The sequence below is a fragment of the Dendrobates tinctorius genome, unplaced genomic scaffold, assembly GCF_039654945.1.
Source record: "Dendrobates tinctorius isolate UK_male_01 unplaced genomic scaffold, ASM3965494v1 ptg000205l, whole genome shotgun sequence".
NCBI lineage: Eukaryota > Metazoa > Chordata > Amphibia > Anura > Dendrobatidae > Dendrobates > Dendrobates tinctorius.
Genome location: NW_027361872.1, coordinates 3,828,457 through 3,848,530, shown reverse-complemented (window position 1 = coordinate 3,848,530; position 20,074 = coordinate 3,828,457). Strand labels below are relative to the sequence as shown.

Sequence of the window (20,074 nt, the reverse complement as noted above, 5' to 3'; positions counted from 1 at the left end):
TCCACGCTCTTTGACCTCTGTGATCAGTAATCTTTCCCCTTCTATTTTTAATGCTGATTACTGGTTTGCACCTTCTTTGCTTTCATGAAATCTTCTCTTTATGGTGGACTTGGATACTGCAATGCCTACTTCCTGGCATCTGTTCTTGACTTGGGTGGATGTTATGAAGGGGTTTTATGTACCGTATATACTTGTGTTGAAGCCGACCCGTGTATAAGCCGACCACCCTAATTTTGCCACAAAAAACTGGGAAAAAAATGGGCTGAAAATCTCGGCTTATACACGAGTATATACGGTATATAATTTATTTTCAGATCCCTCTGTGGATGTGCCTTTAGTGTAATTTTTTTTCTTTCCCTTTACCTTTCCTAGGGTGCTTCAACGTCGACAACTGAGAACTTTGGCCATAGAGCAAAACGTGCAAGAGTATCTGGGAAATCCCAAGATTTGCCTGGTAAAACTGCTTCCTTTTTTTTTTTTTTTTTTTTTTTTTTTTCATTGTTTTTTGTAGAGCAGTGTCTTCTGCGTTTTTAATTGACCACAAAGGGTTATCCAGTGTCGTCCACTTTATCGCTAAGTGACCGGCACTCACGACTTCACATCTGCACACACCTGCCAGAACGTGTTCACGATTCCTGCTGATCATGCAGACTTCCTGGCAGATGTGTGCAGGTGATTGTTGCATCTCCATACTTTTTTGATATGTATGTAAGTGACAGATTCTGGCTGACTGAAATTTTAGTTGAAAATTTGTCCAAGACTAAAGAGATCTATGTCCCATCCATAGACTCTCTGACCAGGCCAAAGATCACAACCTCCACGGACCAACCATGACGAGGTTTCCCAAAGTGTAGACTGGTTTAGATCTGGGAACTGGAGATAAAGTAGTTGCTTTTTGAGGGTAGTCTGGGCTTCTGAGCTTTGTCATAATCATTATCTCTTTGAAGATGACTGTAGACCTTCTCCAGGACCTGATTGAGCTGAAATTTGGTCTCGGCATTTGAAAACTCACAAGCCCATGCTGTTCCCCCTAGAGCCACTTGGGCATCTCAATGAATCACAATTATGACCCTTCCTAACGTGACAGTAGCTTTAAATATCATTACAAAATGCCCTCATAGCCTCTTCTCCTAATCAACCACTTCGGGACCACCCATAGACTATAAACATCCAAGTAGTCCACTTTCTAGTCTGCAGTGCACGATATTGATCATTAGCAAAAACCACTGTACCATGAACTCTGCAACACGAGACATTATATGATGTGTGCAAACTGTAAAGCGCTGCGGAATATGTTAGCGCTATATATAAAAAAAAAAAATAAAGATTATTATTATACCGCCATATTCAGTAGCATACAGCACTTACTGATCATTAACCTAAACCATTGTATGAAGTCCAATAATGCCACCACACCGTGACCGTGGTATGAATTCTGCACCAGTGCACCTCACACCATATGTGTGAATAATGTATAGGTATATACGGTAACACAAACATGACATATTTTCTCCTCCATTCTGCCCAGACTTCCATGACCAACTACTTCTATCCACAATACCTCTGCAGAATGTAACGCATAGACTTCTCTGGGTCATCTCTTTTCCAGCATGCTGCCTACTATTCTCCATCGCTGTACATACTCCATACTGCTATAACCATCCATAGTGGCTCAGATGGCTCCCTCTGTCCCCTCACGTTGCTGCTTGTGTTTCACGTAATATTGCTTTCTAATACTTAATCCGTGCCCCCACACCACCTTTTGAGCCTCTGTTCCCTGGTAATAATATAAAAACTTTTTCCTTGCCCTGCTCACACAATGAGGGGTACTGCACCCCTCCTTACTGCCGTCTTGGCTCCGCGTAGGCGGCCCGATGAAGTCATGACACGGCACCCTTAGAATTCCCCACCCAATCATAAAGAATGAGTCTCCTTCCCCACGATCTGAAAGTTCTCACTTATCCTATAATTAAAATTTTGGAAGTGGCCTATGACTGTACATATTTAACACAGCACCTGCGGCAGGCACCTTCTTATGCGCCATGTTACACAGTTGTTCTTTACAGAGTAAGCTTCGTAATATGGAGCCTGATAAACCATGCCTCGTTTTGATTCATGGTTTTATTCCGAGTGATTTACGATTTGCTTCCTGCAGTTCGAGTCTTCTTTTCTTTTTGATTCATATGACTTTCTTGAGTAACTTGTGTATAAGGTGAATTATTGACATGGTTTCCATCCAATACTCCCTGCAGCTGCGCCAGCAGAACAGTATCTTCAAGAAAAGCTGCCAGATGAGGTGGTATTGAAGATCTTCTCGTACCTCCTGGAGCAGGACCTCTGCAGAGCAGCCTGTGTCTGCAAGCGCTTTAGTGAACTCGCTAATGATCCTATTTTATGGTAAGTAAGAGAAGAGCAAAATTATGGCAACCCGGAGAAGTGCGTCCTGCGTTTCTGGCACTGTCTGGCATATATGGCTCAGCTGGTATATTCCCGACAGTGCTACAGTCAGGATGGGGCCTAGGCAGCTTTTGTTATGCATCCATTTTTGCAGTGACAAAAAGAAATATAACAAAGTGCAGTCTGTTATATGCAGATACACAATGGCCAGATAAATGCCCTAAGAGAACCCTTTTGGTCTTTGTTCGGTAAATGGGGGGTGATATTCCAAAGTATAGGCTGATGAGTGCTGTCAATGTATACTGCTAACTTGTCGCACAAATGACAGTGTGCACTCGGTCTTTATAGATGCGAGTAGCAAACCCTTTGGAAATGATGTGCAGTTACGAAAAGCTCACAGAAGGATGATGTCTCGTAGGAAGGATATTTAATTTGGATGAGTGTCTCGTCAAATTCGTCTGCACGGGTGTTCTGTAAAATGCTCATGAAGTTTCCATATTCCTGGTAGCTTTTTGAAGATATGCAGCAAGTGGTCGAGATGGATAAAGTGTTGTAAAGGAATCAGGGGCTGCTCATATCACAGCTCTAGGAATGAAACTTGGTGAAACCTGTCAGAATTATTCAGGTCCCCAAACATTCACCAACCTGTTAACTAGGGCGCTACCAGGTTAACAATAGCAAATGAGAAGGGAATGTTGAGGTGGAAAACCCCATTTTAACTAGGGGAATCCCTTTCAGGAGTGAGGGGAGTAGAGCCCATTCTCTCAAAGATCACGCCGGTCAGTTCTTCACCTAACTTCTCAACATTGAAATTTTAACACCAAGAAGGAAATGTTGTGGAGTTATGAAAATCACAGGTCTGATAGAAAAAACAATCCATGTGAAGAAAAACAGAAACCTTTTAAACCCCCCCCCCTGTTTTATTCAGTATGGCGTATGAGCGCCACAGGCAGAAATTCCTGCACTTACCACCTTGGCTTCCATCAACGAGGTTATTAATGCTTGTCTGAGGAAGGTTCTGCCTCGCTGAATGCACTAGGACACATGCGACCTCGCATTATGTTGACATACTGCTCCTCGGACTTTTTGGAGAAATGGCTGTACCATGGTTTCCGTGACCAAATCGATCTGATGCTGAGCTGTCGGTGGACATGAAATGAAGACTATATATGTTCAGCTACCCCTAATAATGTGGCCTACTGCATCTCTGAACTTGTCTCCCATCGAGCACTTCTGAAATGTCATTGGTTGACAATTACAGTCCAAGCTGCCAGCAGCAGATCTTGATTATTTGCCCATGCACAAAGCGTGTGGCAGAACCTTCTTCAGACAACTATTAACTTCATTGATGGCTAAGTTCTGGGATTTTTGCACATGGTGCTAAAATAGGATGAATTGAATTCTTTCTATGGATATTAAAGACAACCTGTCAAGTCTGATGCTATTTACCTGCAGAAATGCTGTTAATATCGTTGTGAAGGTGCACCACATGAACTCTCCAGAGCTATCTGCTTTCAGTCATGCAGGCGTGCCTGGAGCGACTACACTCACAGCATGGCGGGCGGTGGCTGTAAGCACGGGCCAGCACTGACTGACAGCTGGCTCTGTATCGATGCATTGCTAGGCCAGTTGTCAGTCAGTACTGAGCTGTGCTTGACTTTATTTGCTCTGGTCATACCTATATGACTGAAAGCCAGTGGCACATGGGAGAAATGGTTCATTTTCTCCTGGGTGCTGCACTTTCAGTATTGCGGCTGGGCACCTCCCTAATGCTATTAACCTGCACATTAACCCTATATCTGCAGTTCAATAGCATTATCTAACCCAACAGGTTACCATTAAAGCAGCAGGATGAGTAGTACAGTTGCAAAGACAATGATATGAAACTCCAGAGGATTGCAAAGTCCAAAATTAACATTGACGAAAAAAAGGCTCTAACTGTGAGGCTAAGTGCACACGTACCGGAACTCTCGCGGAAATTACCGCGAGAATTCCAGAATTCCAGTCCGCGGGAAAATCGCATTTTAAATTCCCGCGATTTTCCCGTGGAAAAACTAGCATTTTGCAAGCGTAATTAGCTTGCAGAATGCTAGCGTTCTCCAAGCGATCTGTAGCATCGCTTGGAGAACTGATTGACAGGTTGGTCACACTCGTCAAACATAGTGTTTGACAAGTGTGACCAACTTTTTACTACTGAGGCCGCCTATGCGGCATCAGTAGTTAAAGATAAAATGTAAAAAAAAAAATAAAAAATGGTGTTATTCTTACCCTCCGACGTCCCGCGCATCCGTTCCCAGTAATCCTTTGCGAAAATGCCCGCGATGACGTCCGTTCTCGCGGGATCGCGACGTCTCGCGGTAATTCGCGATGACGTCGCGCGAATGACCGCGAGACTTCGCGATCCCGCGAGATCGGACGCCATCGCGGGCATTTTCGTAAAGGATTACTGGGACCGGGAGCGTGGAGAGAGGCGGGAAGGCTGCGCAGGACGTCGGAGGGTGAGAATAACAATATTTTTTATTTTAAATTCTATTTTTTACAGGGATATGGTACCCAAACCCCGGAGGACAGTCTCCTCTCCTCCGGACCGTGGGTACCATCCGCAATTGTTCTGCTTACTTTCCGCATGGTGTGCACAGCCACATGCGGGAAGTAAGCGGAACAATGCATTCCTATGGGTGCGGGATCGCCGCGATTCCGCAAAATAATGAGCATGCTGCGTTTTTTACCGCGAAGCGATTCCGCCGCGGTAAAAACCGCAGCATTAGCACAGCATTGCGGAATCCCATAGGAATGCATGGGATGCTTATTTTTCGCGGCAAAATCGCGCGGTTAAAACCGCTGCGGAAACGCGAAAAAAACGCCACGTGTGAATGTCCCCTTTTCTTTTCTACCAATAATTGTGTCCATGTGATAGATTTGTGTAGCGCTGTTAGGTGTTTTGTGTATTTTTACTGCAGGGCAGAAGAGTCTGATGTGGTTGCACATTCTTTCTGTACCTAAATGATACATGAGCAGATGATTCTTCTGTTTTTCTAGCATATTTGCCTAAGGATCTCTGTTTTAAGTAAGCAAACTCTTAGCAGATTGGCGACAGATCAGTGTGTAAACCTTAGTATGAAGCTGTATACATATACCCATCGGTGCACACATTGCACCAACTGCTGTAGTGAGACTTTTGGGGGCTCGTAGTAACCCAGGAATTGTATTTGCAGGAAACGATTATATATGGAGGTGTTTGAATATACACGCCCTATGATGCACCCCGAAGCTGGCAAATTCTATCAGATTAACCCTGAGGAATATGAGCATCCAAACCCGTGGAAGGAGAGTTTTCAGCAGCTGGTATGTCTGTCTGTGTACGATAGTGCTAGTGTGAATGAAGGCACCAGTGTTATCCTGACTGTGAGGGTCTTCATTTCATCATGCTGTATCTTCCCATAGCCTTCACTACTTTTCACAGATGTCACTCCTCCCTATTCCATAAGTCATCATGTACGTCGGGGTTATTTCGTATCTCTTTACCTCTTGGAGGCTAGATTCACATGACCGTAGAGCCCTATCTTATGAACCATGTTCCTGATCTGACAGCACGTCTCCTTACCCTGACCTACCAGGCTGTTAGTTTGGGTCTGAAGACCTATGGTTGCACCTGGTATTGCCATCGTTTTTCTGGTGTGTGAATTTAGCTTTACACTAAGGATTCGGTGGGAAGCTGGTATATACATGGACCCCATTGTTTTTCAGTTAATATTTTTTGCACCAAAATGGATTAAATTGCCCAGTTTGCAACTGTCTTAATTGACATGGATCTATGTGGTCAGTTATTTCAATAGGATGGCAAAGACAAGTGACCTGAGAATGTGGTTTCTATCTGGCCAGGATACGATTGAAGGTGGAGACTAATTTACACTTCCCAAAATTTGCAGTGCATTTATTTAAGGGGTTGGTCCTGATCTTCCTCATTAAATGGTAAGAGGGGCAGTGAACATCGCTTCTGATATCAGCGGGGATGTGTGCCTGAACCATCCAGAAGTGACCAGAGCTGAAAATATGTAGCACATTACAACGGAACCTTGGTACTTTAACACGCTGGATGAAGTGGTATGAAACTTCATCCACATATTGCATAATTGAACGGGCACTGCTGACTTTAAATAAGCAGAGTGTCCAGGTATGCTGGAAAGTTTCAACACAAAGAGTGAAATGTGCAGTTAAGTCACAGCGTATCTGCAACAAAAACCTCACGACGGACTGCAGATTTTACTGCTGCAGAAACTGTAGCATACCCATCCGTAGGACTGAAGGAGTTCACATAAAACCAAGGCCCCCCGATTCATCAAGTGTGTGTTGGAGTAGGAAGCCAAATTCGTGAAGAGGTGTGCGCCAGAAATGCAGTACAGTCAGCCTGGCATTCACTTCTGTCGTAACGTCTCCACTGTATGTGGCGTACATTATGGTGAACTTGTTGGGCGCACTTTGCCTCCTGAGTTTTTCTCACTTTTCCAAAAGTTGGACGGACTTTTGTGAAATAGGTAAAAAAATATTGCTACTTCGTTTTGTGCAAAAATAAAAAATTGCAGTTTTACACTAGAATACTGGCATAATCTGTATGACAAATCGGGGCCATAGTGTTTCAATTAAAAACATTTTAAAGATCATTCTCTAGTGTAGATGTTGCTGTCACTCTCAGAAAATGTGCATAATCTGTTCTGGGCCGCTGGTCACACATGCTCAGTGACTCTGCCCCATCGCCCTAGTTTTCTTGTGCTTGGGCGGTGGAGTGATTCCTGTGAATGTACATGTCAGCACTGCTAAGCGCGGTCTTTACTCTCCAACACTGGATAAATGAAGTGGGGAAACAAGGGCGTAATAATATCAAAAACCTTAATCTGGAGTAACCTGCTTATTTTAATGCTTTAATGACCCCTACTATTGCTGGTGTATCTGCAATATGATTTTTTACGTTGATTGGAAGTGACTTTTTTAAATTTACTTTTGGGCTCCTTAAGATGACTAAAGTGTGGATTTCCCTTACAGTATAAAGGAGCGCATGTTAAACCAGGTTTTGCGGAACATTTTTACAGCAACCCGACTAGATATAAAGGCAGGGAAAACATGTTGGTGAGTATCTGCCTGTGTATGTACAGAAGTAGTGTATGGATGGGTCAGTCAGTGATATATTTTTCCCCTTTCTTGATCAGTATTACGACACCATTGAAGATGCGTTGGGTGGTGTGCAGGAAGCTCACTTTGATGGGCTCATTTTTGTCCATTCTGGCATCTATACAGATGAATGGATCTACATAGAGTCTCCAATTACGATGATCGGTGCAGGTAATGCTTCATTGGTAATCTTTACTTATGTCACCACCTGCTTTACAGACCCTGCAGGGCGGCACACAGTGTGTTCCAAAGACAAAAATATACGGCACCTCCAGGAGGTTCAGTAATCTTCCTGAGAAGCAATTCTATGTATGTAATAGGCCTAACAATGGAGAATGTCACAATTGTTTTCTTAGGTGTGCAGTCTGTGAGTTTACTGTACTTGCTCACACCTTGAGCTAAACTTTGTGTAACATCTATAAATTAACTCAGAGGCGTTCAGCAGATCTAACATGGGAGCTTTAAACTCTCCAATACGACCAAACTCACTGAATTGGATAACTCCTTTTAATTTGTAAGAATACATGATTTTGCAAAAATAATTTTTAGCCAAAAATATAAAAATGTTTTTGTCCCTACAGCTCCAGGAAAAGTTGCTGACAAAGTGATCATTGAAAACACTAGAGACTCCACGTTTGTGTTCATGGAAGGATCAGAAGATGCCTATGTTGGGTATATGACCATCAGGGTAAGATTTAGATGACTTGGTTAGCCTCTACCCCAGAATGCAATACATTAGTCACATTCCACCTTAGAAAGTCCCTACCCCTCTAGATGTGCTGTCCTCAATTTTTTTTTGCCTCTCCCTTATTTAATTCCCTTAGTGCACACAAATGCGGCAGATGTCGCTATCTGTATGGAGCAGGGAGCTTGTCAGTCGGCTCATGCTGCCTAAGCCAACGGAGCATGAATCGAGTATGTAGGTCTCTGAAACGCCAGTGTTTCGAAGAAAACTTAGGTTGATGAATGAGCCAGGGATCATATGTATAGATGTGATAAGTCAAGTGCTGCCCCTGGATGGCTTCTCCTCGCTCCGCTCTAGCTGACAGGTCTTTACCATGTGAGGGACCTGTTGGTCAATTGCAGCAGTGTGAAGAAAGGCCAGCCAGGGGCTGCACCCGATTAGTCTCTATTCCCCGTCAGTGTTTTCTCTGAAATGCCTTTAACATTTCAGAGAAAAATGTACCTGGCTATAATCATACAGCCAGACTGATGCATGCTGCCTATGGTTAGAGCAGCAGGAAAGGACTGATAATTTTCTTAATATCTTTGATGCCATTATTCATGATAGCCACATTTATAAGGTTAGGTAAAGAAAGGAGGGATCACATCCAAAGTATAAGCACCCCTGCAATTGGGTGCAATTGGGGTAATTGCAGCTGGCCCCCTGTGTTTTCCATATTATTCCTATGAAGCCCAGCTTGTGATTGCACGTCATTGGAATCCAGTAGACTGCAATACTACAGTAGTGCAATGTATTTTAAGTGATTGGGGACTTTAGTACATAATATCGTTCTAATGTTTTGTACAATTTTTTTTTATATATACTGTATCGCTGTTTACTCAATTTTCCAAAGCCTCTAGATATAAACCTATGTATCCCATAGAAGGCACTCTGACACTTTCATAAGAAAGGTAGAATTTTTGTTTGCCACATCACCCACCTCAAAGAATAGAATATAGCAATCAGAAAAGTGGGCTTTGACCCCCCCCCCAACAGCAGCAGAGAAATTTAAAAAAAAAAAAAAAAAAAGCACCTGGCTTAAAACACGAAAACATAAACCCTCTAATTTTTACTGCAGAGGGAACATAGTAAAAACGAAGTCCTCAAAAAAAAAAAAAAAAAGTGAATTGCTAGTATCATCTCTCCCCCCCCCCCCCAACTGATTTTATGGTAAAATTAATGTTTGATACAAGACTACCACTCGGCAGCACAAAAAAGTCCTCGTATGCCCAACAGAAAAATAAAAGGCTATCTATGGCTATTGGAAGGTGACGAGGGAAAACACAAAAATGAAAGATGGCAGCATCTACAAGAGGTTAAAGTTTGTGTAGGAGGTGGTTCACTAGGGTGTGTTCATACTGTAGTCGTATACATTTTTTTTTTTTTTCCTCCTGTACCTACATTCCTTACAGACGTTACTCCTTTGGTGACAGCTGGGTTGAAGGTTCGCATCGGTCATTGCGCTGCGCCGTCGTTGCCATTCTGCTTTCTCATGTAGCACTGGGGATGGATTGTATTGATCTGTAAGAGACAGGGAGCAGATCATGGCAACGGCTTTTATTTCTTAGAACTATAAAATGAGTCCTTGTCTGTGCCCGTAAGAGATGAAAAACTATTCACAGGAAAGTGCTGAGTTTCCATCCACTTCATACTGTAATGCATAGAATTGTTACCTATGTTTTATAGATCTGCGTTTTTAATTATGATTTGTTTTATTTTTTTCCTTTTTGACCCAGTTTAATCCTGATGATAAATCTGCCCAGCACCACAACGCCCACCATTGCTTAGAGATCACCGTGAACTGCAGTCCGGTCATCGATCACTGTATCATTCGCAGCACTTGCACAGGTATGCGACTCGGTATATTAGAGAAAAGCCATGAACCATCACCCACATGGATTTATTTATTTTTAATTGCAATGACATTGTTGCATTCACCTATTCATTTTTCTTCTGCAGTTGGCTCAGCCGTATGTGTGAGCGGGCAGGGGGCTTGTCCCACCATCAAACACTGTAACATCAGTGACTGCGAAAATGTAGGCCTGTATATCACGGACCACGCAGAGGTAACCAGCCTTCATTCAGTGTTGTAGTGCGCAAATGTTAAAATTATAAACATAATATAATCTTTTTTGTTTAGGGGATTTACGAAGACAATGAGATTTCCAATAATGCTCTAGCTGGTATATGGGTGAAAAATCACGGTAACCCAATCATTAGGCGAAACCACATTCACCACGGTCGGGATGTTGGGGTCTTCACGTTTGACCACGGCATGGTAGGTTCTAGTGTGGAAGCAAATTTTTTCTTTTTCTGTGCTCTATTGAAATGGTACAGCACCGATGGAGACAGGAGAGTGGAGCCCTCTAGTAACTAGTTTATGGATATGTATAAGGTGACACGTGCAAAAGATTTGTAAGACCTTTTTTTTTTTTGTTGTAAGTTAAGTGATTGAACTTTCGGTTGCTGAAAAAACCCTTCTGCTTACAGGGCTACTTTGAAAGCTGCAACATACATAGAAATCGAATAGCGGGCTTCGAGGTAAAGGCCTACGCCAATCCCACTGTGGTCAGGTGTGAAATTCACCATGGGCAGACCGGTGGAATTTATGTCCATGAAAAAGGGAGAGGGCAGTTCCTGGAGAACAAAATCTATGCAAACAATTTTGCTGGTGTTTGGATTACCTCAAATAGTGACCCAACCATACGGTAAGTAAATCCGTGTACATGGTGGTATATATGTCTTTCCTGTGCAGGCCGGGGGAGTTATCCTGCCTCACATCAACGCCTTCACTCACTTTACAGTCGAGTTGGTCAATTATTGCCCTAATTTGTTAGGACATGCTATGTTGGGATGGAGTTGACATCTAGATGTGGGGTAAGGAGCGAGCTCAGGAGCGGAGCAAGTGCCTGCTGTGTTTTACAGTCTGCCTGCCGCTAAGATCGGCAGCCTGCGCTAGCTATATGATCTGGCACACGTCATCCCCCTCCCCGATGGCTTACTTCCTGACGGTCCTCGGCCTCATAGGTCAGAAATTTTACATTTCTAATTCAGTACTATAAAATTAGTATATCTGGCGATCAAACTATCGCACGTTCCATGTCCCCAAGGGAACTAAAAATAAAGGAAAAATAACAAATGTAAAAGTTTAAATTGCCTTTCTCCCAATTCAGAAATAAAGAAACATTAATTAACTCGCTGAGTATTGTGTCCATAAAAGTTAAAGCTATGGAAAGATAACATTATTTCTTTATCGCCTTATTGGGGGACACAGAATACCATGGGTGTATGCTGCTGCTGCTAGGAGGCTGACACTATGCAAAACAAGAACATTAGCTCCTCCCCGGCAGTATACACCCTCCGACAGGCACTAGGCACCTCAGTTTGTGCTTAGTGTCTGTAGGAGGCGGACCGGGATCTTCCCAGATCCGCAATTAACCTTTTCTTTCCTTAGGTGTTCTAGTGTGAACTTTTTAATTCTCTTGTCTTTTATTTTGCAGATTCAAGTCGGGAAACAGGGTGAAAATTCACTCTGCTTTCCCATATCAGGCGGCTGAGCGAGCAGTGTGGTGATCCCACATCGCAACTCTCAGTGCGCTGGCAGGACTTTGTCCCATATCACCTCCGGGTGCTATGGGATGCGGACAGGTGGCTGGTCCTTGCCAAAATCCCCCTCCTCACCCCTCTCTCGGGACAGGGCTGAGAGGAAGACGGCGATCGCAAGATTCCCCTCGTCATCAAGAGGTTAATGCCGTCTTCTACAGAAAGCGGGTACAGAGGACAGCGGCCACTAACCTAGTGAAAGGTCCTTGTGGTCATCCTCTTCAGGGACTTCAGGTAGGTGCCTGAGCGATCTCTCCAGCCACAGCATCCCCAAGAGGCACATTGGTGGGTAACTGGACATCACCAGGATTTGAATTTCCCGCCCCTCTCCCTGCCTGTCGGGCGCCGCTCTCACAGCCGCGCGCCTCTCCACTCATATTACAGGGCTGAATACAGGGTTTTTTCTCTCCCTGTTTTCATAGCTGGCCATGGTTTTCCACAGCTCTCCTGCGCGCCAGTACCTCCATTACAGGAACTTTATCCTCCTGGCGATTTAATCACGGGGCTGCGGCGCTGGTTTTTACTTTCACTTTCACTTTTCTCCCGCTCTCAGGGCGCCTCATCCTCTTTCTGAGCGCGCTGTCCTCGCGCCTTTTTTTTTTTAGCCCATCACAGGGCTCCTCATCCCCTTCCTTCATCTCAGCTCCAATTGCGGCTCAGCCGCTAAGCTCCGCCCACCGCTCACCTCATCAGGCATTTCCTGTCTCTTCGGTCCTGCCTTTCTGCGCTGCTTGGGGGACACTTCAGCGTTTCTGCTGCTCGCCGGAACTAGGTAGGCTCTGCTCTATGCAGAGATATTAGCCCTCCTCCGCAGTTCTTTCCCCAATTTCCGCGGACATTCAGCGCGGTTTTTCCTTATGCCCAACCCTGCAGGGGAGCTCTGTTTCAGGCCCACCGCTACTCATTACGCCTGTGCGCGTTGTAAACGGAAGTGGGCTTCGGGTCAGCCATCTCCTTTCTGCCCGTCCTGCAGTCCTTCAGCTATGTCGGCCTCTCAGGAGCACACAGATCCCCGTGATGGGGGCACCTCTCCTCTCCCAGAATGGGCCGTAGCTATGTCTCAGTCGGTATCCGATCTGACCAAAGTCTCTCAGTCCCTGGTCCAGCTCCTAGAATGTTTGCCTCAGCTATCTTCAGCCACCGCTGCTCCGACCTCCTCTCAGGGTGAGTCGTCCGCTCCTGACCGCGACCTTCAGAGGGACAGGCCGAATAGGATGTCCAGGAAGCGTCTCCTATCGGGCTCGTCTTCCAGTTCGCTAGGTCCGTCTGCTTCACCCAGGTGTCCGTCTCCTTCAGTGGACGACCTTGGGTCAGACGACGATCCACAATCAGGATCTAGTTCAGAAGCAGATGACATGTCTAAAGCACGAAGTATGGTCGATAGTCTTCTTTCAGCTATTTTCCAAACCCTGGAGATTAAGCAGGACAAGCCCCTTACTCAGGAATGTTCTGTCCCATTTAAACGTTCAAAACCTCCGTCTAAAACTTTTCCAAACCACTACGAGTTTGATACTACTCTAGCCAAATATTGGGAGCACCCTGAGCAACGCTTTTCGGGCCGCAGGTATTTGGATGTTCTGTACCCATTTGAGGCTGATTTGCTTTCTAAATGGACCAAAGCCCCTGAAGTGGACCCTCCAGTTTCTCGCATAGCCTCTAAGATAGTTCTATCTCTTCCAGACGGTGCATCGCTTAAGGATCCGACGGACAGGCAGTTAGAATCCTTGGCGAAGTCTATCTTTGAGGCCTCCGGTGCCTCCCTCTGCCCTATTTTCGCCTCCTCCTGGGTAGCTAAAGTAATTTCGGCTTGGGCAAAAATTCTTCGCAGGGGCATCTTAGCGGCAGCTCCCCAGGACGAGCTGGCAGATCTGGCAGATCAAATTAATCACACGGGTAAATACCTTTTTAGCCGCCTCCTTAGATGCGGCCGGTTGTGTAGCTAGGGCTAACAGCAATATTGTAGCTGTACGCCGAGTTCTTTGGCTAAAGTCATGGAATGCGGATACCACCTCAAAAAAGTCGCTCACCAATCTGCCCTTCCATGGTTCTAGGCTCTTTGGGGCCAAACTGGATCAAATAATTTCCGATGCCACTGGGGGTAAAAGTACTTCTCTTCCCCAGTCTCGACCAAGACGCTTCTTTAATAGAAAGGGTTTTCGGCCCTTTAGGCCCTTTCGTCCATTCTCGTCCACAGAGAGATCTGTCCAGCAGAAGCGTCCTTCCGCTTCTAGGGAGCGAGAGCAGAAGAAACTTTCTTACAAGCCCGCTCCCCGCTGGAGATCTAGAGGACAATACTCCAGGTCCTCAGGTGGCCATTCCGGTAGGTTTGCCTCCAAGTAACGGGGCACCCCCACCTGGAAATTTTTCCAGGGTGGGAGGCAGACTTTCCTTTTTCGTGGACGCTTGGCTGTCGGTTGTCGACGACGCTTGGGTCAGGGAAATCATCGCATCCGGTTACAAGATCGAATTTTCTTCCCCGCCAGACAGGCGTTTTTTCCTGTCTCGTCCTCCAAGACAACGGTCCCACATTCCAGGATTCTTTCAGGCCGTCTCCTCCCTTCTTTCCACCGGAGTGATTGTTCCCGTTCCCTCAGACGAACGGTTTTCAGGGTTCTACTCAAATCTCTTCGTAGACCTCAAATTGCTCAATCGCCACGTGAAGATTCTTCACTTCAAAATGGAGTCTCTTCGATCGGTGGTAGCCTCAATGGAACCCGGAGAATTCCTCTGCTCTGTGGACATACGGGATGCCTATCTTCACATCCCTGTTTGCTTGCAACATCAGAAATATCTCAGGTTTGCGATTCAGGACGATCATTACCAGTTCATGGCTCTCCCTTTCGGCCTAGCCTCCGCTCCCCGTGTTTTCACGAAAGTGATGGCGACGGTCATTCATGGCCATCCTTCGAGCCAGAGGGATTCTCATCATTCCTTATCTGGACGATCTCTTAATCAAGGGCTCGTCCCGTCAAGACTGTCTCCTAAGTCTTCAGATAACTCTGGATACTCTCGACCGTCTCGGATGGTTAGTCAACAAAGAAAAGTCTGTCCTCAGCCCCACTCAGCGTCTGACCTTTTTAGGCATGGAGTTCGACACGAACCTGTCCCGGGTGTTTCTTCCGAGGGAGAAATTTGCGGCTCTGTTCAAAGGGATTTGAGCCCTCAAACGGCCAACGCCCATTCCCCTTCGATTCTGCATGAAAATTCTGGGGAAGATGGTAGCTTCCTTGGAAGCAGTGCCCTTTGCACAGTTCCACCTTCGTCCTCTTCAGCTGTCCCTCCTTTCAGCCTGGGACAAGACGACGAGGTCCTTAGACTGGCCAATCCTTCTCCCCCTCAAAGTGAGGCAATCCCTCACTTGGTGGACGATGTCTACATCAGTCCTCCAAGGGAGGTCCTTCCTCCCGCTTCGGTGGCAAGTCATCACCACCGACGCCAGCCTCCTGGGTTGGGGAGCGGTTTTTCATCAGAGGACGGCTCAAGGACACTGGAACCCTCAGGAAGCTCTTCTTCCTATCAATCTGCTCGAGATCAGAGCAATCTTTCTGGCCCTTCTTCGCTGGCAACCCCTTCTCGTCGGCAAGCCGATCCGCATTCAGTCGGACAACGCCACGGCTGTGGCGTATATAAACCATCAGGGCGGCACGCGCAGCAACCAAGTCATGTCAGAAGTGGCCAGGATTCTGCGCTGGGCGGAACGTTTCGTCCCAGCAATCTCCGCCGTGCACATTCCAGGGGTGGAAAACTGGGCAGCCGACTTTCTGAGTCGTCAAGGCCTAGCGTCAGGCGAATGGTCTCTCCATCCCTCAGTCTTCGATCAGATATGCAAGCGCTGGGGTTCTCCGGACGTCGACCTCATGGCATCTCGGATGAACCACAAAGTTCCGCGCTTCGTAGCCAGGTCCAGGGATCCTCTAGCCGTCGCTTGCGATGCCCTGGTAATTCCGTGGTCCCAGTTCCAACTCCCTTAGCTTTTTCCACCTCTTGCCTTGATCCCAAGAGTGGTCAAGAAGATAAAATCGGAAGGCGTTCCAGTAATTCTTGTGGCTCCAGACTGGCCGAGACGGCCTTGGTATGCGGAACTGGTGAACATGCTCGCGGACGTTCCCTGGAGACTTCCAGTCCGTCCGGATCTTCTCTCGCAAGGCCCCCTTTACCACGAGAATTCTCGGTCTCTGAATTTAACGGCATGGCCGTTGAGGCCGCAATTCTAAGAGAATCAGGTTTTTCCAGCCAGGTGATTCAGACGATGATCAAAGCCAGAAAACCAGCCTCTTCCCGTATTTACCACAGGTGTTGGAAGGCTTTTTTCCGTTGGTGCGACGATAAAAAAGTTTTTCCAATGGCTTTTTCCATCCCGTCCATACTGGGTTTTCTCCAGTCTGGCTTAGATTCGGGTCTGTCTCTCAGTACCCTGAAAGGCCAGGTTTCTGCCTTGTCTATCCTCTTTCAAAGAGAGCTCGCTTCCTTACCGCAGGTTAAGACGTTCCTCCAAGGAGTCGCTCATGTGGCTCCTCCTCATCATTCACCAATAGAACCGTGGGATCTCAATCTCGTTCTTGGCGCTCTCCAAAAGGCGCCGTTTGAGCCCATCCAGGACATTCCTTTGTCACTTTTGTCATGGAAGGTGACCTTTTTGATCGCCATTACATCCATCAGAAGAGTTTCTGAGTTAGCGGCCTTGTCATGCCGTTCTCCTTATCTGGTGCTCCATCAGGATAAAGTCGTCCTCAGGCCCGTTCCTTCCTTCCTGCCAAAGGTGGTTTCCACCTTTCACATCAACAAGGATATCGTTCTTCCATCATTTTGTCCGGCTCCTTCTCACCCTCTTGAGAGGTCACTCCACAAGCTGGATGTTGTTAGAGCCTTGCGTGTCTACCTCGCTAGGACCGCTTCACTTCGTCAATCCGATTCATTGCTGGTCATCTCTGAAGGTCACAGGAAAGGGCTTCCGGCATCCAAATCCACGATTGCTCGCTGGATTAGTTCTACCATTCAGGAAGCATACCGACTTCAGGAAAAACGGCCCCCTCCGGGAGTGAGAGCTCACTTCACCCGGGCTGCGGCAGCTTCGTGGGCCGTTCGACACCAGGCTTCGGCTCTGCAACTTTGCAGGGCCGCGACCTGGTCGTCCTTGCACACATTTGCGAGGTTCTACAGGGTTCATACCCAGGCCTCGTCTGATGCAGTTGTTGGTAGGAAGGTTCTGCAGGCGGCGGTGGCGCACCGGCCGACCTAAGCCTTTCCTGTTCTTTCGTTCCTTATTGCTGTTCCCGTCCTTGGGACTGCTTTGGAACGTCCCATGGTATTCTGTGTCCCCCAATAAGGCGATAAAGAAAGATGGATTTTTGGTTCTTACCGTAAAATCTCTTTCTTGGAGCCTTCATTGGGGGACACAGCACCCTCCCTGTTTACTTTGTACCGTGTTGGGTCTTTGAGTCCCCTGTTGGGTTGGTACATATGTTTAGAGAGTTTCCGTTGCTTCTCCTACTGCTTTTTCACCAACTGAGGTGCCTAGTGCCTGTCGGAGGGTGTATACTGCCGGGGAGGAGCTAATGTTCTTGTTTTGCATAGTGTCAGCCTCCTAGCAGCAGCAGCAATACACCCATGGTATTCTGTGTCCCCCAATGAAGGCTCCAAGAAAGAGATTTTACGGTAAGAACCAAAAATCCATCTTTTATTTTATCCCTACAGTAAACACCAAAAAGCAAAAAAAAAAACCCAAAACATTTAAACTCTAGAACTACTGTTCATCTTTTTTTTTTCCTGATTGTTTTGTCACAGCTGTGTTTTTGCAAACTGCAACATATCACATTATTCAGTGTTTCTCTCACACTGAAAGCAATGGGTGGTGAGAAAAACGCTGTGAAAAACACAGGTATCCGGTTTTGCTGCGTTTTTGTGGTGCCAGTACCTGATGAAGTTGAATCAGATTTTTTTCTCCTTCGCCTCATTGGGGGACACAGACCATGGGTGTATGCTGCTGACACTAAGTTAATACACCCAGTATACACCCTTATGCTGGCTCCAAGTGTACCAGTTCTTGCTTGGTGTCCGTAGGAGGCACACGGTTCTGGTTTTCAGACCAAAAATCCTTTATTTTAATTTTCAATTTTTTGAATTTTACTTTTTTTTGTCGGATGAAGGGACAAAGGATCCTTTCAAGGCTTCGAACTCCCCGGACCAACAACAGGTGGGAACGTGGAGTGTCTCCTCTACGTACACCATCCTGCGATGTGGGATGCCCTGCATGGGCTGATTATTAGGGGCGACTGGTCCCTTCAAGTTCACCAATCTGCCCGCACCATCAACAGATGAGCACATGGAGTGTCGCCTCCATGTACCCTCTTCTGCAGTCAGGCCTAATACTGGACAACCTGCCCTGTCCAATCCTAGGGGATTAAACCCCTTGTATGTACAGAGTCACTTTTCTGGCATCCGTGCAGCCCCCACTGCATCGCCACTGATAAAGCGGATGATGCAAGGAGGCAGACGATCCTTGTCCACCTCACCATTAAAAGGAGGGTGGATTTAGGGTTCCTCTTTATACCTGCACCGTCCAAACAGCGACAGCCGAGGGAGTCTTCTATATTTCTGACCTTCTGGATAAAGCTATGTACTCTGCATCCGGCAGCTTCTTTGGTAAGTGCCGTGGCTGGAGGGCTATGCGCAGCGGTCCGGGCGGCGCTAGTACTGGCAAATCTGCATTTTTGCAGCTGTGGGGGGGATCTCCTTCTTCCCTGATCGGTGCTGGATGGCGCCAAAAATGTCGCCCCCGGCTTCAGCCTTGTGTAGGCTGCAACCCGGGGGCTCCGCCTGTACTATGACGCTTCTCGTCCAGGATGAGAGCACTCGCAGCATATTCTTGGGAGCCATCTTCATTCTCCTGCCACTTCCAGACATGAGCTGGGCACCTGGAAGCTGCTGCTGCATTGGACCCAGTGGTATTCAGGGCTTCAAGACAGCGCTAATCCAACACGGACTCCGGGGACACAGGATCCGTGTAAGGAGGCGCTGCACCCTCCCCCTTGCAGTATTCCCCGGTCTTAAAGGCACCATGTCTCAGTCCAAAGCTCCCCAAAACTCTAATAAGACTATTAGTCTTCTCCACTCTACAAAGCCTGTGACCCCCAAATGCGCTCAGGAGCCCTCTGCCACCACTGATCCTAGTGTACCTAGTTCCCCGGAGTGGGCTTCGTCACTGTCCCAATCCATGGCTTCTCTGGCCAAAGAGATTGAATCTCTCCTGTGGATCACAGTGTTCACAGGACCGATATAGATGGATCCTCTCCTACACGTGAGCCATTGGCTAGCAGGGACCGCAAGTATTCTAGAAACGTACAGGCGTCTAGAAAACGGATCCGTAGTACATTAAGAGCAATCAAGTGCCTGAGCGTGCGTGAACTCTGTTTCTCGCTCTCCCTCACCAGAGTTTTGCAGTGAACAAGACTCTGTATGAATTGGATGTTTCCTTGGATCTGGGCTCACCAGAGTGCCAGAAAATGGTGGATTTGCTTATTGAGGCAGTCACCCAGACTCTGAAGGTTGAAGAGAATTCTGGTTCTGTCCTGGATCACACAGTATCCTTCTAGAGGACTAAACGACCTCATTCAGCGTTTGCTATTCACCCGGAGGTTCGGGTTATAGGTAACCGGCACAGGGAGCGACTGGATAAACACCTCACATGTCAGTAGCCTTTTGAGGTGAGGTACCCCTTTTTCAGCTGATCTGTGGAAACATTGGGCTGAATCTTCTGCTGTAGACCCACCAGTATCTCGCCTGGCATCCAGAACCCTTCTATCCTGTCCCATGGACCGTCAGAGGATCTGGCTCGCTCCGTCTTTGAGGCCTCGGTTCAGCACTCTATCCAGTGGTTGCTGCGGCAGGGGTAGCTAAAGCAATGGTCTCCTGGACTCCTCTGTAAATGCGGCTAGCTGCGCTCTACTATCAGCGGCAATTGCCATCATGATTATGGCTTAGATAGTGGAAAGCGGACTCTGCGTCCAAAAGACTGACATCTCTCCCTTACCAGAGTGGTCGTTTGTTTGGAGTGAAGTTGGATCAGCTTTTCTCTGATGCTATGGGAGGATAGAGCAAATTTCTTCACCAGCAAGGCTTAGGCGTCCTTTTTCGGCGTCGGCAACAAATCCGGTTTCTGTCCTTTCACACCAATCCGGGCTGGTC

General features: G+C 46.7%; 1 protein-coding gene across 2 annotated transcripts in view; it reads left to right on the top strand.

Annotated features, from left to right (window-relative positions):
• Window positions 1–20,074, top strand: part of FBXO11 (F-box protein 11) — a 111,598-nt gene that overhangs the window by 73,578 nt on the left and 17,946 nt on the right. For both annotated transcript variants that reach the window (XM_073554017.1, XM_073554016.1), the window contains exons 3-12: window positions 373–454; window positions 2,253–2,397; window positions 5,613–5,742; window positions 7,438–7,521; window positions 7,602–7,734; window positions 8,145–8,251; window positions 10,024–10,135; window positions 10,247–10,353; window positions 10,428–10,565; window positions 10,778–10,995. In XM_073554017.1, coding sequence (XP_073410118.1) covers window positions 373–454; window positions 2,253–2,397; window positions 5,613–5,742; window positions 7,438–7,521; window positions 7,602–7,734; window positions 8,145–8,251; window positions 10,024–10,135; window positions 10,247–10,353; window positions 10,428–10,565; window positions 10,778–10,995 — 1,256 coding nt within the window. The remainder of the gene's footprint in view (window positions 1–372; window positions 455–2,252; window positions 2,398–5,612; window positions 5,743–7,437; window positions 7,522–7,601; window positions 7,735–8,144; window positions 8,252–10,023; window positions 10,136–10,246; window positions 10,354–10,427; window positions 10,566–10,777; window positions 10,996–20,074) is intronic.